This window comes from Narcine bancroftii, chromosome 11, assembly GCF_036971445.1.
Source record: "Narcine bancroftii isolate sNarBan1 chromosome 11, sNarBan1.hap1, whole genome shotgun sequence".
Classification (NCBI taxonomy): Eukaryota; Metazoa; Chordata; class Chondrichthyes; order Torpediniformes; family Narcinidae; genus Narcine; species Narcine bancroftii.
The window spans coordinates 97,605,384-97,630,739 of record NC_091479.1 but is presented as its reverse complement, the minus strand read 5'-3'; the positions used below and the strand labels follow the sequence as shown (position 1 = coordinate 97,630,739).

The 25,356-nt window shown below is 42.0% G+C and overlaps 1 protein-coding gene across 7 annotated transcripts in view; it reads right to left on the bottom strand.

Moving 5' to 3' along the window:
* The window catches only part of LOC138746184 (monocarboxylate transporter 2-like), a 107,775-nt gene that overhangs the window by 64,700 nt on the left and 17,719 nt on the right, over window positions 1–25,356 (bottom strand). For 2 of the 7 annotated variants that reach the window (XM_069904163.1, XM_069904168.1), the window contains exon 3: window positions 7,124–7,364. The exons of 1 other annotated variant lie outside the window; for it this stretch is intronic. In XM_069904163.1, the coding sequence (XP_069760264.1) occupies window positions 7,124–7,337 (214 nt within the window). In that variant the 5' untranslated portion in view covers window positions 7,338–7,364. Of the gene's footprint in view, window positions 1–7,123; window positions 7,365–7,501; window positions 7,581–22,926; window positions 23,068–23,135; window positions 23,325–25,356 lie in introns of those variants that run through there. 4 more of the 7 variants (XM_069904165.1, XM_069904164.1, XM_069904166.1 and 1 more) reach the window with 4 other exon arrangements.

The following is a 25,356-nucleotide window of genomic DNA, read 5'->3' as shown; positions in this document are numbered from 1 at the left end:
TCATTAATGGTAAACACAAAACAGCTTGATTGTCACAAAAAAAACCACCTTGTTTGTTAATAACTTTCAGGGAAGGTTATCTGTCACCTTTACCCAATTTGGCATGTATGTGACTAATACTGTGTGACTGATCATGCACCCCACCCCCCCCCCCCACCTCCCTTCTCAGTTCAGGAACTGAGCTACCACCTAATTTATACACTGATATTTAACGTTCCATCAATTTAATTAAATATATCCAGTAATGATAGGTAGTCCCCAACTTATGATTGTAACTGGGACCAATGGTGAGGTTGAAACTCAGACTGATCATAACCTGGGCACCTCTGGCTGCGGCTGGGAGTGGGGACCTCGGGATGCCGCCGAAAGTAGGGACTTTGGGATGTCACTGGGCTGGGGACCACTGTATATGTTACTTTTAATACAAAATATGTACTTGCACAGTAGTTTTAAGAAAGATTTTTTTTTTCAATTGGTTATATCAGCAGGTGGAAGTAATTGGCGTAGTTCGGAAGTCGAAGACTACCTGTATGCTATTTATATAAATTAAAACAGCCACATGTCCAAGATTTGAAATATCTGATCTGTGGACTTCAAAGTCAGGAAGTCCTGAAGGAGAAAACAGGAATAAATATCTGAACCACATCCAACAATACCTCAACTTTAACGCTACAAAATATAACTGCAATAAACAGAAACATATTAAACAGAAGTTGACTGATACATTTGGGCTATTAGTATTAATGTAAAGAACAATTAGTATTAATGGGAGGATGGAAATTAACCAATTGATCACTACATTGCTGAAGCCAAACGCTTCACAAGGCAAATGCAAGGATTCTGCTCAAATTTCCATCCCTGTCACCTACTCTTCTCAACCAGTTTTGTTTTGAATGAATCGCTGACAAGAATAAGAAACAAACTTAACCAGTAAGCAATACCAATTCCTATGCTGAGAAAAAAAATAATCCAGCAGAAAATGCACCCAATGCAGCTTGATTTGATTTTATATATAAAGATATTATATTGAATAGTTTTCTTCAAGCCTCAACTCCTATGTTAGAAGATGTTGGGGCTTGTCTGTTCCAGAGCAGGCACATCAAGACCACACCTGCCAAAGTCAAAGAAGGGCCATCAGACACATATTCTATGAATCTTAGCTGAGCCCAGAACGTCTCAGCCTCTTTCCTTCCTTTCTCCTGTCAGAGAGCATCTTTCTCAGCCCTCAGCCCCCCCCCTCCCTCAATCACTCTCACTTCCTTCCCTCTCCCATCCATACCCACCTATCACCTACTGGCTTATGCTCTGCTCCACCCCTGTCCCCTACCTTCTTATTTGGGCACTCCCTGGTTTTTGGCGTACTTGAACAAGTGCTCAAGCCCAAAATGTCGACTGCCCATTACATTCCATGGATGCTGAATGATCTGCTGAGTTTCTCCTGTGTACTGCACTGGATCCCAGCGTCTGCAGACTTCTGTTAAGAATCAATTTTTCTTCAGTGAACCTACTTAGCTACCAGGCCACACAATCTATCCCCTGGCTCCTCATCTCTTCAACCTCCCAGAACAACAAAAAAAAGTCAATTTAGAGTCCAGTGTTAGTCATTTGCACCAGCTCTTAAATGGCAATAAGACATGCTTTAAGAATTTCAGTTACTAGATCAAAATATTATGGGTTTAAGCCATGTTAAGATCTAATGTAAAATCTATCTGGATGCTTCGTGATAGAAAGCTTCCAGATGAGATTTTATCCCAATTCTCGAACTCCTATTGTATGCCAATGGGAAGAAGAACTGTGGAATCCTTTTCTGGGTTTTGGGGAGTATTTATCCACCAACCACTACAATAAAAACAAGCTGCAGAAAAATATTGTGCGTGTGCAAACATACGGCTGCATTACAACTGTGACCACACTGATGGCGAAGAGATTTGACATCAGGAGGGTCCGTCCAAATACAAGGGCTTCTTTTGACCATCAGTGGCAAGGCTTGGTGAAATAGTAAGAGAATTTTGCAGCTTCCCTTCTAGCCAACCGCTTCTACGTTTAAAGTGTCTCGAGACTCATCTGCACTTGGCAGATTAAATTCTGCAGCTTCCACCGATGTTTGATTCATGCAGAACTTCAGATAACAACTGCTTCCCGATTGCAAGCTGGAAAAATATCTAGAGAGAAAAGCAATCATCAGAGCCAGATGGAAACATCAAATAGCGTTTGTATTCTGTCACGCTTCGTGGGCAAAAATGGACCGCTCATTTCATCGTTCCAACAGAAAGAGAAAATTGCATGAGAAACTTCTGGACTGAAATCCCTTCTAAAATGTCATGAATTCCTTGCAATGTGATTCATGTACAATTTAAAAAGGATCAAAGCAAAATCTTAAGATAAAACTGCTCTGAGGAAAAAAACATGTCATTTGTTATAGCACTCATGTGAAAAAAATAAGACCTACAAACTACACTGGGAAATATATTTTGGACAACAATTTTGTAAACCTATCCCATCAGATCAACCCTCTGCTATGAGAGCTGCCATTATCTATTCTAGTGGCTTGAAGGCCGATTGAAAATGCACACTTTCAGACTCAGTAGAATAAGTCCTAAAAGACATTTATGTCATGTTTTGCATTGAGCACAAAAATTTAACTCAAACAAAATTAAGATTAGCAAAAGTGCCAGAGAAACTCAGCAGGTCACTCAGCATCTAAAGGAAGTAAAAGGTAACTGTTTCGGGCTGGGCCCTTCATAAGGAAAGTGGGTCTGACGAAGGGCTCAGGCCTGAAATGTTGATTACCTTTTACTTCCAATGAATACTGTGCGACTTGCTGAGTTTCTCCGGCACGTTTGTATATTACACTCGACCGTAGTGTTTGCAGACTTTCTTGTTTAACTGCAATTATGATAAAGACGTTAACTTTCATTTCACAACCAGTCAACTCTCATTTTTCACTCAGTTCTATTTTGGAGAAATGCAAATAAACAGACATTTTATCTATCTATTTATTTATTTATTTATATAGATCTATATTTTATATATAGATATAGATATACATATAGATCTATAGATATAGATATATATGATATATATTTATTCAGACATACAGGCCCATGTCGCCCAATTAACCTAAAATCCTGGCACAACTTTAGTTTTTATTTTGACATTCTAAAATCAATCCAAGTGCCAACGAATGTTCCCAACTGTGTTTAAAAAACATGTCTTTTGGTAATGTTTCTGTTTTGCCTTCATGGCTCAACCATGTAATGCTTGCTCCAAATTAAAAACAGTTTGTTTAGCTCTATACTTGGCCGATATTTGACCTTGATGGATTACATTAGAGCACATTTCCCAGAAGGGGTATCCCGCTGTTGTGGGGCTTGTGAGCACATGCGCTCAAAAGCACATGTTGCAACTCTATAAATCTCTGGTGAGACCACACTTATCGAGTATTGTGTTCAGTTCTGGTCACCTCATTACAGGAAGGATATGGAAGCTGTGGAGAGGGAGCAGAGGAGATTTACCTGGATTTGAAAATAAACCTTATGAGACAAGGTTATCATAGCTGGGACCTTTTCCTTTGGAGCATAGAAGGATGAGAGGAGACAATGGAGGCCTGCAAGATTATAAAAGGCATAGAAAGGGTGGACAGTTAGCACCTGTTTCCCAGGGCAGGAATAGCAAACACCAGAGGATATGAGTACAAAATGAAGGGGAGGCATAAAGCATAAGATTTTTACACTGAGAGTTGTGGGGGGTCTGAAAGACCTTGCCAGGGATGGTGGCAGAGGCTGAATCATTTGGGGCATTTAAGAGACTCTTAGAAAGGCACATGGATGGAAGGGAAATAGAGGGTCACGTGGTAGGGAGGGATTAGTACTTTAAAAAAAAAGAAATATATGGGATAGCACAACATAGAGGGCCAAAGGACCTGTACTGTGTTCTATTTCAAGCTGGCATTGGAACATTTCACCCATGTTAAAAGATAGTCCTTACTTCAAATAAATTGCCAGCACACATTGCTCCAACAAATAAGGCTGGGCATAGCACTTATCATTCTGGTTCTACATAACTAAAAGCTGGCCATAATGTTTTCCCTTTGTTTCATATTGCAAGATAATTAGGGTCTGTTTCTAGCTGTAGTGTTCCATGGTTTGATGAAATGTGGATAGAACACAAGCAGCTGGGAGTAGCTGAGCTGGGAAACTTGGGTGATTTGGACTAGTTGACCTGAAGGGTCTGTTTCTATGCTGTAGAACTTTATTTTATGGCCTGTTGATCCTGCCTGTGCTACCCTAACCAGAAACTACCCTGAGACCACCAAAAAAAATGTGAAAATGAGTGGTGGAAAGTTTCAGGTAGACACCCAATATAAGTTTATTTTTACACAGAGAGTGGTGGGTGGCTGGAATGCTTTGCGTGGAGTAGTGGCACAGGCTGGTACAAAAGACTTTCAGACAGGCACACGGATGCAAGAACAATAAAGGGTTATGGGTGTGAGGTATGGAAGAGTTAGATTGTTGTGGAGTAGGTTCACACAAGTCGGCACAACATTGTAGGCTGAAGACACTGTACTGTGCTGCAATGTTCGGTTCCACAGTTGATAGACATGAACGCCTTTGAACCCAATGGGTAACCGTAATGGGAAAGGGCTTAAGATTTCTCCGCAGTATTAATCAAAATAGCTCATTTGTTTATTGATTTGGATCCAAAGCATAAGAAATGATAGGAGGAAGAAATATTCCTCACTTGCTGGTATATTCTGAAGAGGGCAGTATGCATGGCATATGTTCCCTAAGAAGCATGGCCCAGGGAAACCCCAAGCCTGAGGCCAAGGCCAAAATGTGAAACTCAATTGCTGCATCTATCCAGCTGGACTGTAACTAGGAGACTAATAGGAAGTAAGACAAGCCATGAGCATTGACCACAAAGTAAGGTCATCTACACAAGGGCAATGTATACACTGGCAATCTTACTTATTGCAGCCATGCATGGATACACAAACTAAAACAGTGCTGGACTTCAGGCTTCTGTACTTTTCTGACTGAACGCATCTGCTTTAATGTAGCATTGTTCACTAAAAGCCACACCATTGGAAAAGCAAATGGGATAGAAAGGAAGAGGGATAGATTTGAAAGCTGGTGAGGTTTTCCACACTTTCTATGGAACGTTGGTTGGCCAAAACAATTGCCACACTCCACACAGTTCTGGTCACCATAACGTACAAATTCTACAGATGCACTATAGAAGGTGCAGAGATTTACAAGAAGGGTGCAGAATATGGAAGGATGCATTAATAAGAAAAGGAAGAAGGGATTGGGTCTCTTCCTCAGGAAAAGAGACTGTGGTCTGATGTAATAGAGGCCCTTAAAATAACAAATGGTTCAAATAGAATGTATGCAGAGAGGATGTTGCTACTTGTAGGAATGAGTGTTACTGGAGTACATCAAGATAGTTACAAGAAAGTTGAGAGCAAATTCAGAAGAAACTTCTTTATCCAAAATAGAAAGGGAAAGCAATCACCCAAGAAAGTGGTTGAAACAAATACTGTAGTAAGAATTAGAGGAGTACCAGGACAGCATGTGGACATGGAATCAAGCGTAATTTCGATAGGTTTAGAAGGAAACAAGTGAAAGCACAATAAAGCAAATCCCTGACTAGGCTGCACCAGATTGGCCTGAATGACCTGTTCTTTCTGCTATATATCCTATAGAATTATATGTGATCCCTTACAGACACCTTGCCACATAGAGAGGCATAGTTGGCGTAGGGGCAGCACGGTTGACACAGCGGTCAGCGCAATGCCTTCATAGCGCCAGTGATTGGGGCCAGTGTTCAAATCCTGTGTTGTCTGTTCTCCTCACGTCTGCATGGGTTTTCCCCGGGGGCTCTGGTTTCCTCCCACTGTTTGAAACTTACCGGAGGTGGAAGTTAATTGGGTAGCATAAATTCATGGGCCGAGATGGCCTGTTACCATGCTGTATGTCTAAATTTAAATTTAAACATTTTACAGCCAATAATATACTTTTTAAAATATTTTGTCAGAGTTAACATTCAGGAGACAATATCCCACCCCTGCAACATGATAACACCTGATTAATATGATTGAAGGACACCAACCATCTATTCTTTGAAACAGCACTGAAGGAATTTTTTTCTTTTATCAGGCACAATAAACAGGACTTTAAGGGTGGCAAGGTTAGGGAAGCAATTAGTGCAATCCTGTAACAGCACCAGTGATTGGGTTTCAAATCCAGCAATGTCCATAAGGAGTTTGTATGTTCTCCCTACGTGTACGTGCATGTCAATTGGGTATCATTGGGCAGCGTGGGTTTGTGGGACAAAAGGGCCTTTTACCGTGCTGTACGTCAAAATTAAAATTAAAATGAATCTCCTAGAATACACCACTTCATCTTACTGGAGGGGCAGTCAACATTTTTGTGGCAGTTTCCACAGTCAGAGGAAAGTATCTAACCCCTGATCCACTACCTGCACCAGCTGCTGTTGATCCAGCTCCACTTCTAGTAGTGGCTGTGAGGCACGTGCTCCACACTCTTTAATTCACTCAGGGTCACGACCATCGGCATCCAAGATGTGGCTGCCGATAATGAAGTAAACCCAAAATAAAGGCAGTTGATTCAGATTAAACAATATTATTACACCAAAAAATCCCCAATAAATAAAAAAAGCTATGAATTCATAAGGTCATTGGAATTTGTTGAATTATGAACTATTTGATCCAAGCTATCATAAACCTATCAATTTTAACTTATTCTTTACATTACTGGGTGCAGCTTCAAACCAATATCGATAACACATGAAAGACTAACCTTGCAGGAGGATAATTAATTAATCATTAACTACAAATCCACTAAAAGACTAAAAATAATTTTCAAATGCTCATAAACTAGCAGAGATAAGCATTGTATTGTCATAACTTCCTCAAGGCGGCCTACGTTCCTTGGTGCATTTTGAATGAATATAATGCTAAGAGTACAAAATATTGTACACCCTTTGTACCAATGCAGCATGTGCACACGAGTATTTAGACTGAACCGGTGTCAAATGGTTTTACCTCTCTTGTTGAAGAACCTGGACGTGAGCCAACTACACCAGAAGTTTACCATCTTACCTCCAGCGTACATGACAGCAAGCGTCAGGGAAGAGATCCATGCAATCTGGCTGTACGAGGCATTAAAGATCATCTGAATCTCCTTGAAGTACACAGTGATGGCTTTAGGAAATGCGTAAGAAAATCCGATTGCAATGAAAGCTCCGGCAACGACAGCCCATCCCCAACCACCATCTGGGGGTATATATTCCTGGGGTGCCATTGGTGGTGGCATCTTTAACTTCCTTTTCTTCTTGCTTAACTGGAAGAATAAAATAAAGTCCATTGATTTTTTTGAGTTACAGTTAAAGAAGTTGATAAATGCTTCTTTGTCAAATATATATGTCTTTCTGGAAACTAAAGAGACACGTGTTAAGTCTTTCACTGTTGAAACTATACCTGATTTGATGCTTCTTGAATGGAGAGAGTATAATAACACAAGAATAGACTGGAATTTTCTGCTCAGCATAGATCAATATAAACACACAAAGAGTAGGAGGAGCTGTACAACGTCAATTGCAAGGTTATCTCACTGCACCTACTGTTACTTAATTCATCTAATTTAATGTGTTCTCACCAAATGGGCCCATTCACAAAATAATTGCAAAAAAGTTAAAATGTGATCACAAATGTATTTGGGGGTGGTGGGGGGTGGTGGGCGGAGGAATGAAAATAAGACAAACTGAACTGCCAGGCTGTTTCAAGTGATCAGTAGTCTGTGTAAGCAATTTACCATCTCCTTTTACCTTCTGGTAAATTAGGACAAACCTGGAGATGTAACCCCTCACTTGAAAGTTAAATAAGGAAACAACAACTGAGTGACAAGAACTGAAGTTTCAAAAGAAATGGTGATCCAACACTCAACAGAACAATAACTTTGTTCCAAGGTCAGTCAGAGAGGGAGCCCAGTGCAGAAAATAATTCACATTCTTTTAATGCAGTCACACATTCATTTCCACAAGACTTCAATCAATACTGCTCTGGCTCATCTCGTTACCCGCACACACACACACACACACACACACACACACACACGCACACACTTATGAATATTCTACTGCCTGCTCATGCTCATTAACAAATTTGCCTGTTGCCAAATGTATCAAGTCTGCGAGAGGCGACCTTCAATAACATTCAAGGACCATGTGTAGTTTGTTCCCTGACAGTTCTCCAGGAGTCAGAATTCACCTTGGGAGTCAAATATGTCACCTAGAAGAGTCAGTAAAATTACTTGGCTCAAGTCAAATTGTAAACTGCTCTACATTTTGACTGTGCGTGTGATTACAACCTTCTCTCCTCAACTTTTTTTCTTTTTCCTGAGGTAGTAATTCTCGTTGGGGTTATGCTTCCACAGATGTCAGCTGAATTAAATCCTTCTGCCTGAGCTAAGTACCGACACAATGTGTACTTTTCCAAAATGGTTACCTCAAACGCACATGGGGACGCTTGTATCGCGAATCTGTTTTTGCCTTTGGCGAGATCATAACAATTCCAGATTGTCACCTTTTCTCCAAATACAATAATAGTTTCACATGTTACCAATCTTGGGCATATAACTGATAACTTGTTCATAAGTGGTCACGAAATTCATTGCTTTGTGGGAGCGTACAGGTGCAAAATTTGTATAAAGTACATTTTTTTAATTAAACTAAAAGAAAAGAAAGTGAGGTAGTGTCTGTGGTTCATTGTCCATTCAGAAATCTGATGGCAGAGGGGATAAAGCTGTTTTTTTTTACCATCGGGTGTTCATCATCAGGCTCCTGCACCTCCTTCACGATGGTAGCAATGAGAAGAAGTCGTGATCTGGGTGCTGAGAATGGGGCTGCTTTCTTGAGACACCATCTCTTGTCCTTAAGGGAGTGAAGACTGATGCCCAGAGTTTACAACTCTCAGTAGCCTTTTCCTATCTTGTGCAATGGCAACTCCATACCAGACAGGGATGCAACCAGTCAGAATGCTGGTACACCTGCAGAAATTTGCAAAGTTTTTGGTGACATACTAAATCTCCTCAAACTCCCCACCAAGTACAGCTGCTGCCGAGCCTTTCTTATGATTGTATTGACACGGAAGCCCCAGGATAGATCTTCAGGGATCTCGACAGCCAGGAGTTTGGTTTTTAACCCTTTCCACTGCTGACCCCTCAATGAAGACTGGTTTGTGTTTTTTTTGATCTTCCCCTCCTGAAATCCACAATCAGTTTCATAGGTTTGCTAACTGACCTTGCCATGACTGCCATCCAAGGAAGAGTGTTTCCAACCTTTTTCTACTACTTGAATGTGAAAGCGTCCACCTTTGCATTTAATGGCTCATTCTTTGCAATATCTGCCTGCTCCATCTAGATTCCATCTACATTCCCTGCTCTCCTTACATAATTTCAAAGGGATTGGTCCCTTCGTGACTCCCTGTTCACTCTTCCATCTTCAACGACTTCTCCATATCTTGGATTTGTAGATATGCAGCACAGAAGCAGACCATTCTGTCCAGTTTGTCTATAACAACCAAGATTTTTGTACACACTCATCCAATTTGGCCCAAATCTCTTATTTTTCCTATCCCTGTACCTGTCCAATTATTTTTACTCTTATAATGGCCAATATTGTGCTCATTTTCACCCCATCAAATTCTTTGTCTTAACTGAGGGGGTCAATAATGGAGTAACAAACGCTGTTGTTCCATTTTCTGCAGTATGTTTGCAGCCTGTTCACTCTCCCTCATTCTTGGATTGGCTCCCTTGAGTTTCTGGCCAATTTGGTGTGAGCTCCAGAAACAGAGCCCTCCAACAAGTAGAAACTTAAATTTAAATGGGGCATATGGATTCTAAAGTGGTGTGAGAGATGGGAAAATTGACCTAAAATTATGAACATGGAAGAAACTAAAGTTCATCAGTAAAATGGCTGAAACCAGTTCAAACAGGATAAGTTTGGGGCTTAGGATGCAGGAAAGCAGAGTCAGCACGATTAACATAAGAATCTTCTAGTCTTTGTGACAAGACCATAGGACTAAGATAAGGAATGGTAAGGTACAATAGAATGTAGGAAGTTGAGGTAGTCTGGATCAGATAAGGGTCTCCTAGCCCTGGACAGAAGTACCAAGTCATACATTTCTAATTAACTAACCATACACAGATTTATACATATGAAATTAGCCAACCCTAGATAGAATGAGTCAACTCTGCATATCAAGAGACTGTAGCCCCGAGAATCAGGAAGGTGTGAATAAGGACAATAACATGAAGGGACACCGACAGGATACCCCCTGGTCCTCCAAGTATACTGAAATTGCACGTAGGCAGGCAGGATTGCCTAATGCCAAACCTCTCCAGCAGGAGGCAGAAGAATGTAAGGGGGAGGGTATTCCTATACTGAAATCAACTGTATAAAAGTTGGGTGAGCCCCAGTGTCTGTGTGTATTCCCAGGGTAAGGGGAAGCACCCAACTTTGCATTGTTGTAGTAATAAATGTTCTTTGTTCTCAATTTTTGTCTCGAGCAATTTCTTTAAAGGTACTTTAATTCCTAACAAATGGGGGCTCGTCCGGGATCACACTCCCTCCACTGACAGAGTACCCTGACGACGAGAGTAGGTGCACCCCGGCTGATTCAGCTGGACTCACGGGCGACGGGTGGCTGGTCAGTGGAAGAAGCGAGTGATATCCGAGAAGAGGCATTGAGAACAAACGGCGGAAGGACGCGCGCTAGAGCAGTACTGCCAGAACTCGGTAAGAGTATTTTACTTGTTCCTAAGTATGGGAATAGCGGGCAGTAGAGATGAGAGTCCTGACACAGGACGTGACCACCAGATAGCTACGTACAGCCCGCTTGGGATGATGTTATCTGAGTGGGGCACAGGAAAGACCCGCGGTAAAGACAGACTAGCGGGCAGTAGAGATGAGAGTCCTGACACAGGACGTGACCACCAGATAGCTACGTACAGCCCGCTTGGGATGATGTTATCTGAGTGGGGCACAGGAAAGACCCGCGGTAAAGACAAACTGACGACGGTCAGATATTGTTGTAATGAATGGGTGGGATACCCGGTTAAAGGGAGCTCCGTGTACTGGCCAAAATTCGGATCCGAGGATGAATGGATGTGTGAAGCTTTGAACTTATGGCTCTATCAAAACCAGCCAGACAATGTTGAGAGCAGGGAATATGCAGCCTGCTGGCTCAAGGGATCCATTGAACAGCTGGTTTTGAATGAGAAAGAATCCAGGGATAAGAGAGAGGAGGAACCTCTTGTCCCTGAACCACAGGGTTGGGATGTGTTACATTCCCTCCCTCCACCCTATGTTCCTCCTATGCCGGCTCCTATCTTTCCTTCCCCTCCTATGACCTACCCTTCTGCACCTTCCCCACCTCCCCCACCACTAGAGAAGAGAGCAGGAGTGGTATGATAACTTGCTCACAAAGCACTCGATTACCACCTCTGTTGGCAGGAGAGAGAGGTAACTTTAATTCAGAACAGCGTGAGACTCTTCAGGAAGAAAGGGCAGAACCCTTTGATTCATTTCCCAGGGAGCAGGAACCCAGACCTAATAAGCCAGAAACCAATTGGATGAGACCACTGCGGGAAGTTCCCATGAGAGAGGGTCTCGGTTTCGTAAATGTGCCCCTGACCAGTACTGAAGTGTGTAACTTTAAGAAAGAACTGACCTCCCTGATAGAAGATCCCCAGGGATGTGCCGAACAGTTAGACCAATTTTTGGGACCAAATATATATACAATATGGGGGTCTCGACATAGAATCCCCAGCAGGGGAACAATTGGTACTAACAGGTTTTGTTACCAACTCAGCCCCAGACATTAAGAGAAAATTACAAAAGACAGAAAATTGGCATGAGCAGGGAATAACCCAGCTTCTACAGATCACACAAAAAGCATTTGTCCAGACATCTGAGGATAAGCAGAAAGCAAAGGCTAACATTTTGATGCAAGCAGTTAAAGGAATAGTAGATGAGTAACAAAAAAAAAAAAAGGCAGGGACTGTGTGCCAGCTCCTGAATGTTGGGAGAAGTGCAGGGAGTGGGAGAGTAGAGACCAGAGATAATTTCATAAATCACGACTTCCCACTTCAGTCACTGACCAATATTGATTAAAATTCATGCTAAAAATTAAATGTCATAAATGATCGTTTTTCAATACTGTAGAATTAGCGAATTTAACTACCAGTTAATTCCAATTTATGAAATACATTGTATTCAAATGTGATTTTGCACAGGGACTACCTGAGAATAGTGATGTTATAACATTTGCAGGGAGAAATGTTTGCGCAAATAGGGTGAGTTCTATACATCTTAACTTTAAGTGTATGTGAGATAAAGAAAGGATCTGATGTGTAAAGTGGCTGGATCAGCCAGTTGAAGGGGGAGTGTGCATGTCCCTTTAAGTGCACTGTGGCACTTGAAATTGAGGCTTCAGGCTCTTGTCTTGCAGTTAGAGGTATGGAGCCCTATCAACACATTTAATACATTTCTTCTACACATTCAGCAGTCAAGGTCCGTGAGTTTAAAGATCACCCACCTCTGGAGAATAAAGATACCTCTGGGGATTCCTATGGGGATTCCTATAAGTTTAATCATTCATTTCTCTGGTGCATTTTCCTCTGGAGTGAAATTAATGCCTCAGCACAATTTCTCTGTATTGCCGCTGTTATTTAATTCATGATAACTTTCCCCATTCATCAGGTTTATATTTAAATCCGGTAGTGCAGAAGTTACATTGTAAATAATCACGGAGGTAAACCCTGCGCGACTGGATTCAGCTTAATGGAGAAATAAACCTGCGAACTGGTCTATGGTGCTGTGTGAGTACTGCAATAGGTGGAATATGATTTAAATTGGTGGCATAGTTCAGAACAATTGGGTGCATAAGAATAATAATATCATTAAGAACTCACAGATCTTGTACCAGATGCTATTCAGTACATCTTGACTTAAGGACTGGAGAAATTGGCATGTTAGAATGAGATTGGCATGGTACCAATATTTCTTGATTCAATAATGACTCCACAAGCTCCAGGATTCATGCAGCAGAACTTTTAAGTGGAATATAATAGAAACTAGCCTGTACTTAAATTATTGTGTGTGCAATCTTCATAAGAACATCTTTTAACTTTTTTTGGTGCCTGTTTTACAGACTGTTTTAAATAAGGCCAGCTCCTGTGAGCTGTGGCACAAGGCATTTTACTTAAGGCAGAACTAAAGGTTGAATATGTTTCAAGTTCTCTTGCAGGGGCTCTTGTGCTGCAATGTCTGTTATGTACTCACTCTAACAAATTGGAGGGTTGTGCCCCATACAGACAAGCAGCTCCAACTGCATTTTAATAAGGTCTAACATATTCAAAACCCATGCAAATATGGTTTGTGTTTCATTTTACAATTTTTACACTAACACAAAGGAAAGTCAGATTGTTATTCATTTTATTAAAATCTAGTGATTGGTTATATGTAAAAGCATGGCAAGAGGATCAACTAAAACCTGCCTGGGATGGTCCCTTCTGTGTACTTTTAATTACAGACACCGCAGTAAGAACAAGAGAGAAAGGCTGGACCCACATTCAAAGAATTAATGACAAAGTGCCATAATGTTACAATTTTATTCGTTTTTTTTAATGGTTTATTCAGTTTTGTGTATTTTATTGCTGTTTTCAATGAGCTTTACATTTATCGTGGTTTATTCAGTTTTGTGTATTTTATTGCTGTTTTCAATGAGCTTTACATTTATCGTGGTTTATTCAGTTTTGTGTATTTTATTGCTGTTTTCAATGAGCTTTACATTTATCGTGGTTTATTCAGTTTTGTGTATTTTATTGCTGTTTTCAATGAGCTTTACATTTATCGTGGTTTATTCAGTTTTGTGTATTTTATTGCAGTTTCCAATGAGTTTGACATTTATTGTGGTTTTATTCAGTTCTTGCATTTTATTGCAGTTTTCAATGAGCTTTACATTTTTTGTGTTTTATTAAGTTCTTATTGTATTTTAATGAGCTTACATGTATTCTTCATTGTTGTTTACTAATTTCTTTGGAATATTGTTCGTTAATGTTTTAAGACCCCCTGGAATAGGGGCAGCAGAGGTTACAATTCAGCTCCTTTAGAATGTAGACAGGGCATAGATTTAATGTATAGTCATAATGGGATATAAGGGATCCCAATACGGACCAGGGGAATTAAACAGCTTTAGTGGAGTACTCTCGATGTTTTAAGTACTTCTGGAGAAGGGGTAGCAGAGGTTACAGATTGTACTGTTTTACAGGCTAGAGAGGGCATAGAGGCAAGGTATTTAGAATACGGATCAGGGAAACACAGTGGGGATAGGCAGTCACACAGTGAGGCACCTGTGTACACAGACTAACCGCAAAACAAACAATGTACATTTCACACAAAGGGGGAAACTAACAAGCTAACCGCAAAACAAACAGACACTTCACACAACCACGAGACACATAATCCCCCACCTGGCTCTCTCTCTCTGATCATCCCTGAAGGGGAACACCTGTTTTCAGGGAGCTGCTGCTCATCTGGTGCTTATATAACGTGGAAAGGAGCGAAGTAGAGTGCAGGGTGTCAAAATCCTCACAAAGGACATTGGATTGTACATGTAGCAGAGAGAGAGAGAGTTGACACATATGCTAATGTACACAGACAGGCTGCAACTCACAAGTTCAATGAATGTTAGCAGACAAGCTGCAACACACAGTTAAATCACAAGAAACAATCCCCCCTGCTTGGTCTCTTTTCATCACCCCATGAAAGGGAGCACCAGTTTCCAACAACGTGAGCTGCTTGACACTTTAATATCAGGCTCCAAACAGCCTTCGGAGATCGGTGGCCCTAGGGTTCGGGGCTGAAGGGGACATCAGATACGAGCCACAATCAAACGGAACCGCCTGACTACTGCTACTCGTTCGCTGCTGAAGGCAGCGCTTCTCATAGACTGCGACTCGTTCGCTGCTGAAGGCAGCGCTTCTCATAGACTGCGACTCGTTCGCTGCTGAAGGCAGCGCCTCTCACAGACTTCGTCGGGACAACACTTAACAAAGGTCGTGTGCTTCAAAGACACTGCTTCCATATTTCAACGTATGGGATGGACAAGACTCTTTACTGAGAACTGGAGCCTGATACTCCAAACCCTAATAAGCAGCTGGACTCACTCCCCTGACCTTCATGGTGCTCCCCTACCTAAAGACTTTACACAGACATTACAATTCGGTTATTGACCAGCTGGGTAAAACTACACCTTACACTTGAAAGATCAGTGTTACTGATCTAAAAGAAAAGTGAGGAAAAGGGGGGGGGGGGATCAGTCACACTGACACTAGTAACCAAAGATCAGTAACACTGATCATGGTGAAAGATCAGTATTACTGATCTAAAAGAAAAGTGAGGATTGTGAGAGATGGGAAAATTGACCTAAAATTATGAACATGGAAGAAACTAAAGTTCATCAGTAAAATGGCTGAAACCAGTTCAAACAGGATAAGTTTGGGGCTTAGGATGCAGGAAAGCAGAGTCAGCACGATTAACATAAGAATCTTCTAGTCTTTGTGACAAGACCATAGGACTAAGATAAGGAATGGTAAGGTACAATAGAATGTAGGAAGTTGAGGTAGTCTGGATCAGATAAGGGTCTCCTAGCCCTGGACAGAAGTACCAAGTCATACATTTCTAATTAACTAACCATACACAGATTTATACATATGAAATTAGCCAACCCTAGATAGAATGAGTCAACTCTGCATATCAAGAGACTGTAGCCCCGAGAATCAGGAAGGTGTGAATAAGGACAATAACATGAAGGGACACCGACAGGATACCCCCTGGTCCTCCAAGTATACTGAAATTGCACGTAGGCAGGCAGGATTGCCTAATGCCAAACCTCTCCAGCAGGAGGCAGAAGAATGTAAGGGGGAGGGTATTCCTATACTGAAATCAACTGTATAAAAGTTGGGTGAGCCCCAGTGTCTGTGTGTATTCCCAGGGTAAGGGGAAGCACCCAACTTTGCATTGTTGTAGTAATAAATGTTCTTTGTTCTCAATTTTTGTCTCGAGCAATTTCTTTAAAGGTACTTTAATTCCTAACAGTGGTTTGCATCACTCTTTCAGGCTACAAATTGCTCGGTGATACCACGACACGGTGATCATTTAAACCATTGATCATTAAAGCCATGCAGTAAAGTCTTTTTAAAGTTCTACACTTGAATATTGTAAACTAGCAGCAAAGATGCATGGTATTTTTGTTCCTCTAACAAAGGACATCAATGACAGATTACAATGAAAAGCCTCTCAAGGACTAACAAGGACAGCCAGCAATCTGTGGGAAACAACTTTCATGCCCTATTTAGGACAAGCAATTTACCTGCATGTTTATAATAAAATCAACAGGATGGCAACAGACAGAAATACTTCTGTATTTAAAGAGGTTCATGATAGACTCTGAAATACTTGTTACAAAACTTATGAAAAGGGAAAAATTTAACATATCCCGGAAAAACAAATCTCGGAGAGAACTAAAAATAAAGCAGAAAGTAATGTTAGCAATGTGGCAAAACCAAAGATTTAAAGCAATAATCACAAGACAAGATCAGAACTATTCAGAGTAATTAACCTTACTCCAAACACAGAAAACCCCCAGTATCCAAAATTCAGGCAACCAGCAAAAAAAAATTTAAAAAAAAATAGGTAAAAAACACATACATTTAAAATTGTAAAAGTGTATGTTCTCTCAACACATAAACCCTTGGTGAAGAAGGGAGCAAATATTCAGCCAGCGGAGGGCCTTGGTCGGGCTTTGCTCGTAGCAGCTGTCTGACTAAAGTTGTGTGAAACAGTGATGGCGTCAGGATGAAGAGCTGGGTGACTCTCTTAAAGTGTCTCTGTATTCCTGCTCAGTAAGTCGCCCTGGTCAGAGGCTTTATCTGTAAACTTGGGGGGAGGGGGGGGGTTCATTATCTTGAATGTTATTGTTCATCTTTTGGGTGGCTCCGTGGAAGGGGAGGAACCTGCAGATGAAGTTAAATGTTTTCAAAAAATGTGACTGAAAATAAAGTAAAATGCTTTAAGGTTTATATATTCGTGCAAGTTAAGTTTGTCCAGTGGAAGTACAGAATAGTATTTTTTTCTTTTAAACTGTTTATTCTTAATATAGGTGTATTAGTTAGGCCTTGTAAGAGTTAGTTTCAAGCAACCGGAAAATATACTTATCCAGCATCAACCAATCTCCATAGGTGCAGGGTACCAGTGGTTTTACTGCAGAGTGAATTATGGGCATAGACATAACTGGAATGTGATAGGTTCATTCAATGGAGTTAATCATGCCTTAGAATTCCTTCCTATTGATGCTGCATGCACGACCTGGTGAGTTTCTCCAGGACATTTGTTAACATGCAATAATAGCTCAATAGAATCCATTCACAGTATTTTGGAGTTGCTGACAAGCACATCCTGATCCACAACAGTTCGTACGGTAGAGTTATTCCCACAGTGCAAGTCAGAAAGGTTTAAGCTTATGACATGGAAGTGGGTTTAGAAGGTGCTGTTGAGGAAACCTTTGAGAGTTGATTTCCACCCTTTGTGAATCTGAGATCATCTTCCAGCTTGTCAGGTTCCCCTTTCACCATTTGTTTGCAGACCTGCTGCTCCACTTTGGCAACAAGACATCATTCTTAATCTCATTTACAAATCCTTTCACGGCTTCCCTCTGTAGTTTTGTCCCACTCCGTAAATGTCTTGTGAATTGAATTTATCACTCCACCAATGGTATCCTTGCCTTCACATGCCAGGGTCTCAGTCTCAGATTTTCTTCTCTAAATTTCTGTACATTTCCCTCAAGATATTCCTTGAAACTCATCTCTGACCATTTTTGGTCTTCTGCCCTCATAGTCGCCATGAGCACCAAATTTCATAGTACGAGCCACATCAAACAGAAGTTGGGGCTCTGATCCTGCTTAACTATGGGATACCCTGCAAGCAGGGACACAATTCCGGAGAACCCCACCATGACTGTATGTTCCCGAAGAAAATCAATACCAGTTGAAATGCATTCGCATTATCTAATACCAAGTCATTCCTTGTAATGAAGGCTGACGGACTTCCAGCTCTCTGTGCTTCCTTCAAAAGTTTGGTATAAAAATATATGCAAGATCAAACCACATGCACACACGTGCATTTTGACTCACTAATATACAGACCACTATGTGCTTACACTCACACACACATATCCCCCACGCACACAAGCACAGACACAAACACATCTGTACTTTGACAAAGGATGTTCACACCTCTAACACCATCTCAATTTAATTCCCATTTTCTGCACTTAAGTTGTAGAATGGCCAGCACCATATTTTATTTCAATCTTCTTCTTTGGCTTGGCTTCGCGGACGAAGATTTATGGAGGGGGTAAAAAAAGTCCACGTCAGCTGCAGGCTCGTTTGTGGCTGACAAGTCTGATGCGGGACAGGCAGACACGATTGCAGCGGTTGCAAGGGAAAATTGGTTGGTTGGGGTTGGGTGTTGGGTTTTTCCTCCTTTGCCTTTTGTCAGTGAGGTGGGCTCTGCGGTCTTCTTCAAAGGAGGTTGCTGCCCGCCAAACTGTGAGGCGCCAAGATGCACGGTTTGAGGCGTTATCAGCCCACTGGCGGTGGTCAATGTGGCAGGCACCAAGAGATTTCTTTAGGCAGTCCTTGTACCTTTTCTTTGGTGCACCTCTGTCACGGTGGCCAGTGGAGAGCTCGCCATATAATACGATCTTGGGAAGGCGATGGTCCTCCATTCTGGAGATGTGACCCATCCAGCGCAGCTGGATCTTCAGCAGCGTGGACTCGATGCTGTCGACCTCTGCCATCTCGAGTACTTCGACGTTAGGGGTGTAAGCGCTCCAATGGATGTTGAGGATGGAGCGGAGACAACGCTGGTGGAAACGTTCTAGGAGCCGTAGGTGGTGCCGGTAGAGGACCCATGATTCGGAGCCGAACAGGAGTGTGGGTATGACAATATTTTTAGATAAATGGCAGAGTAACATATCAAGTTTATTGTCTACTTATAGCATAATAACAATTCATTAATCAGCTGAATTGCTTATAGCGCAGGGCTATGTGGATCCCAAACTTTGCAAATTTTGAAAGATGGATGGGTTTGACAGATTAATGATATGCATTTTGCCCTCAAAATCCATTTCCTAGATCAAGATGACAAAGGGAACCAATTGAAACTATAAATACTTAACTTATTTTTAATAGATGAGTTTGACTGACATTGTTAGCTATAGATAGTGGATCCTTCAAAAACTGGTAATATTTGGGTTTGATTATCCATTGGCCCTCTGACATATATGCAGCTGTTCCACGACTCGGCTGGAACATGGCATGAAATCTTGGACCCCAACTACCGCGTTCTAACGAGGTTTTACTGTATTACATTATTAAAGATGTTATTATGTTATTATGCATTTATTGTCATCTGATGCACAAGTACAACTTGATGAAACAGCATTCTCGGATCCTCAGTGCAAAACACTCAGACATACAACCAGACATAACACACATATGGACAAACAATGCATAGGCAGAACAAGTATTTTATCTATACAAACTAATTAATTAATTAAGTGTTTAATAGATAAGGCTTTGTAAAAATGAGAATCTTGGATGGTTAATGTTAGCAGTTCCTTTGGTTGTTCAGCATTCTCATGGCCCATGGTAAGAGGCTGTTCCTCAGCCTGGTGGTGCTGGCTCGGATCCTCCTGTTTCTCTTCCCCAACAGGAGCTGCAGAAAGATGCTGTGTGGGGTGGAAAGGGTCCTCAATGATTTTGCATGCCCTCTTCAGACAACAATCCCAGTAAATCATATCGATAGGGAGGATGGGGGGTGGGGGGGGGGGGGATCTCCAATGATCCTCTCTGCCACTCTTTTCATTCTGTGGATTGATCTCTGATCCAATGCTCTGCAGCAACCATACCACACTGTGATGAGCCGGCCAGGATGCTCTCAATAGAGTTCCAGTAGAAGGTTGACATAATGGTGGCCAGTAGACTTGCCCCACTTCAGCCTTCTCTGGAAGTGTAGTCATTGTTGCACCTTCCTGACAAGTGAGGAGATGTTGAGTATCCACGATCGGTCACTAGTTAAGTGAACGCCAAGGAACTTGGTGCTCTCCACTCTCTCTACTTTAGAGTTGTGTAGTGGAGCATGGTCATTTCTTGACTTCTTGAAGTCCACGATCATCTCCATCGTCTTGTCCACAATGAGACTCAGGTTATTACCCATTTCACAATATTTTCCACCTCTTCTCTGTAAAGTGACTCATCCTTGTTGGTGATGAGGCCTGCTACTGTTGTGTCACCTGCAAACTTGTTGACACTGTTGGAGCTTGATCTGGCAATGCAGACGTGGGTCACTAGCATTAACAGGAGTGGGCTGAGCACACAGCCTTGAGGTGCGCCAGTGCTCAGCGTGACGGTGCTCAATATTCAGCTATCGACCAGGACAGACTGTAGTTAGGAAGTCCAGGATCCAATTACAGAGAGGAGTGTTGAGTCCCAGTGAGGACAGCTTCTCCACCAAGCTCTGGGGAATGATTGTATTAAATATTGAGCTGCAGTCAATGAACAGCAGCCTCTCATGTGAGACGTTGTTCTCCAGGTGGGCTAGGACAGAGTGAAGAGAAATGGATCCAATGTCCCAGTGAGGTGTGCTTTGATGTGTTCCATCATAAGATGCTTCAAGCATTTCATAATGGTGGAGATCAGTGCCGTAGGGCAGTAGTCACTGAGGCCTGTTATTGTCAGCCTTTTGGGTACCGGGATCATTGATGGCTGTCTTGAACCCTGTGGGGTCAATGGACTGCTGCAATGAGGTGTTGAAGATGTCCGAGAAGTCCTCCATTGCAGGCGGAGCCATTGTTCCTCCGAGCACATTTTTTTCAAAAGTGGCACCTCCCCACTACCACCCGGATCTGACGGCACCAAAATATCAGTGCAGCCCGCCATTCAACCACTGACCCACCATCTGGCCCATGCATGGTAAGAGGTTTCTGTTATATACGCTTACTACCACTAACTTTAGAAACTGGCTATGCCCCTGCCATTAATTGGTCTGCTTAATCCTTCAGTACCCAACCAGGTATGTTGTCTGGTCCTGCCACCTTGTGTGGCTTCACCTTGGGTAGAGTTCTCCTCACCTCGGCCACAGCTATGTGAGGGGACCCATTCATCAGGGAGACATGGAGCTTTCTTTGGCGTCATCCTGTTCTTCTCTTCAAACCGTGCCCAGAGCTGTTCAGTCCATTCGCAAGGGAGGCATCATTATCCTTAATTCACAATATAGCCTTGATCCACATGAGCCTTGTGTCACCTGTGTTGCACAGCTGTCTGTCAATAGGTTCTTTCGACCCATGATCCCAGATACATCCAATTAACCTACAACCCCCATATGTTTTTGAAGGAAACCGGAGAACCCGGAGGAAACCAACACAGACACGGGGAGAATGTACAATCTCCTTACAGACAGTGTCGGATTGAAACCTGCGACTCTGGCGCTGCAATATCCCTAAAAACAACTTACCAGACCAAAATGCCAATCCTTCGATAAACACATCCCATTTATACAGTGTGGAAACAGGGTCTTCAGCCCAACTTGCCCATGCTGACTAAAATAGTCCCACCCACACTAGTCCCACCTGCCTGCATTTAACCCATACCCCTCTAAACCCATCCTATCCCATGTCTCTCTATCCAATTCTTTCTTAAACATTGAATACCCGTCTCAACCACCTCTTCCAGCAACCTGTTCCATACACCCCTCACGTTCCTGCTAAATCTCTCCCCCCTTCACCTTTAACCAATGTCCTCTGATTACCCATTGCTCTTTTCTGGACAGTAGACTCACCTGGTCTATAGCTCTAAGGGATCACCCCTCATCTTCCTGAACTCTAAGGATTAAATCCCTAGCCAGCTCAATCTCTCCCCGAGACCTGGCAACATCCTCGTAAATCTTCTCAGTGCCTTCATTGCGTGATAACTGCACCCAAAAATCAGATGCAGATTCCTCTGTTTCAATTGGAAAGTTGATTTGTAATCAGGCTAAAAAGGTCCTTTTAAAGTGCTGCATTGACCAGCCTCTTTTAGAGAGTCAATCATTACCAACCTCAAAATCCCTAAACCATTTCAAAATTCACAAGTCTCACCTGACTCACCATTGATGATCTCCCCCCACCACCCCCCACCCCCCACACCGAGCACCTAGCAACATGACCCACGATCCACCCTGCTCCAATGCTCACCCATGAGCACTGGTCCCACCATTTCCCATCACCAGCCACTGACCACAGAGTCATGTCCAATATCTCCCTTGCAACCCACAGACCTGCTCTTGGACTAGGCTTGTCTTCCTCACAGCTCCCGCCTATACCTGATCCCAGACTTACCCAGTGTCCTGAAATATATCCTTCACACGCCACACTTGTCAGACAGGCTTCCATTCATAATGTGCATCTGGAAATCCAGGACACACACCATAGTTTTTAGGAGTTGAATTAGTATTTCCAGCCGGAGCAGGCAGAGTGAATCTGACATAACCAATCAGTATTCCAAATATTTTTAATTTGCCACCTGGATCCACTGTTTCCTCCCTATTCTCATATTTATTTATACTTCCCTCCATTCCCTTTCTACTCACTCTATACTGCCGTAGACACAAAGCCACAGCCGGCCTCTTTCTGTGCAGCATCACGCCAGGATTCCACGATATCTTGCCAGACTGCCAAAGTTTTCTGTTGCTGACTGCTTCTCACCTCCTTTCCAAGGGGGAAGCAGTTTCCGATTTGCTTACCCTGTCAATTGTTGGGCAGGTGAAGATTGCAGACAGGTTCTCCTGCTCAAGTGAAACACCACATTGACGTGCCACGTGAATTCAAAGCTTGAGTTTAAGATTAAATTCATTAGAAATTGCACCACAGTTCTGCCAGTAAAGCTGAAAGAAATAGAATATTCATGAGTTTATTTTGGAATTTAAAGTTAGAATCACAGTGAAGGACTTACCACGAAGTTCGTTATTCAACAGTTTTCTTTGATATTCACTTTAGATCTCCCAATTATTAATGTGCAATTCTCAGATATGTCAGGCTCCTATTGCCTGCACCTGCAATGAGGTGTGACCTGCTGTGGGCAGTACTTCAGAACCAGACTAAAGCTGAATTGGAGCACCTCTTAGAAAGAACTTCACAAGCCCTGTAATTAGAATGACAGATTTTGGGAAGTACCTTTAGGTGAATGTCAAATGTAATCAGCATTCTTAAAGGATTACTATATAATTTAAAAATATCAGGAGTCCGATAGCAGACGCAGTAAACTTTACATACTCTGAGATGTACTTGGAAAACTTCCAATGAAAACATCTCAAATATCAAATAAAATTAGAGGGCTGCAGTTTTTGAAAGTATGACGGTAAAACAGAGAGTGCATGGCAGATAGGCCAGTATTCAGAAAGAGGACACATAAGTAGTCAACATTTCATTTGGAGAATGAACTAGAGCCAAAACATTGACCTTTCTTGTTATGGCTTAGGTCCGGTTGGGTTTGTGGGATTTCCACATTATTGTACAACATCTTTTCTAAAATGTATTAATGTTGCTTCGACTTTATGCTTCAACTTGCAATGTCATTCAGACTTTGCAAAGCATAGGGAACTCTGAAAGATCGCTACCTGTGAAGGAAATATTTAAGGACAAGGCCCAGCCCCAAACTGTTCGTCATTTTGAGGGAGAGTGAAAGGTATCTGTAAAACCCCTGGTATCTGGAATTCAAGCAATCAGCAAAAAAAAATCAAGGAAAATAATTTTTTTTTGAAGTAAAATAAATAAGAATAAAATAATAGGTAAAAAAAAAATACGCACATTTAAAATTGTAAAACTAAATGTTCTCTGATGAAGGTGAGAGCAAATATTCAGCCAGCGGAGGGAGGACCTTGGTCATACTTTGCTCGTAGCCCTGTTTGAATAAAGTTGTGTGAAAAAAACAATGGCGTCGCCCAAGATGAAGACCTGGTTGATGCCGCTCGCTGTTGGGGTGACCCTCTTAAAGTGTCTCCTTATCCCTGCTTAGTAAGAGTCACCCTGGTCAGAGGCTTTATCTGTAAACTTTGGGGGGGGGGAAGGTGTGTGGTGAGGGTTACTGTTCATCTTTCGAGCTCTGTGAAGAGGCAGGAACCTGACGGTTAATTTTTTTCAAAGAATGTGACTGAAAATAGAGTAAACTTCTTCAAGGTTTATATATTAATGCATGTAAGTACAGTATAGTATTTTTGTTGTTTGCCTTTTAAACTGTTTATTCCCAATACATTGTAAGAGCAAGTCTCAAGCAACCAGAAAATATATGTATCTGGCATCCACTCATCCCCATAGTGCTGGATATCAGGGTTTTACTGTATATGGTTTTCCTGATTGACATTGGATTCTAATTGCAATGAAATTCTTCTCTTGCACTTTGCAACACGAAAACAATTACAAGCTGTCCAGCACAATCACCAAGGCCTATTCTTTAAATGAGCTTTTATGCAGCATGTTGCTATGCAGTTAAAGTATCATAAGGTGCTTTGATCTCAGCTGCCACCTTTTAAATCTGAATTGTTTTGAGTGCTAAATAACAAGGCAGTAAAATAAAACTTTCATACTGTAGAGCCGCAAAGTAATAAGAGCTAGATTGGGTCATAATCAAAAGTGCTGAGATCAAGATGTATGGATCAATTCATACTCATTAGACCTGGCACTTGTCACACACAGAAGCCAACCTTCCTGACCTCTTAAATGTTGAGGTCATGTAAAGTGGGGATTCTCAGGAAATTTTCCCAAGAACCGTATATATATATAAAACACACAGTCTTCCGACTTCCTGTGAGTACGTAATGCGTCACTCATTACATCATCACTGCTGGCGGGGCCCCCTCTAAGTTGACAGGGAGGGCAAATTACAGGAAATTTGGATTACAGTATGAAAGGCCAAGGAGGTCCTGCCTTCCCTGGAATTTCACCCGGGTCCAAGTGGGTCACCGCTCACCCACCGTATGAAAAGCGATTCAGTACGTCACCAAAGACTCTTGAAAACTTCTATAGATTTTTCTGCAGAGCGTTCTGACTGGTTGTATCACCATCTGGTACGGAGGTGCCAACGCTCAGGACAAGAAAGAAAACTCCAGAGATTTCTGCGGCATCACAGGCACGAGACCACTCCATTGAGGACACTGCAAGAGGTGCTGTCCGAAGAA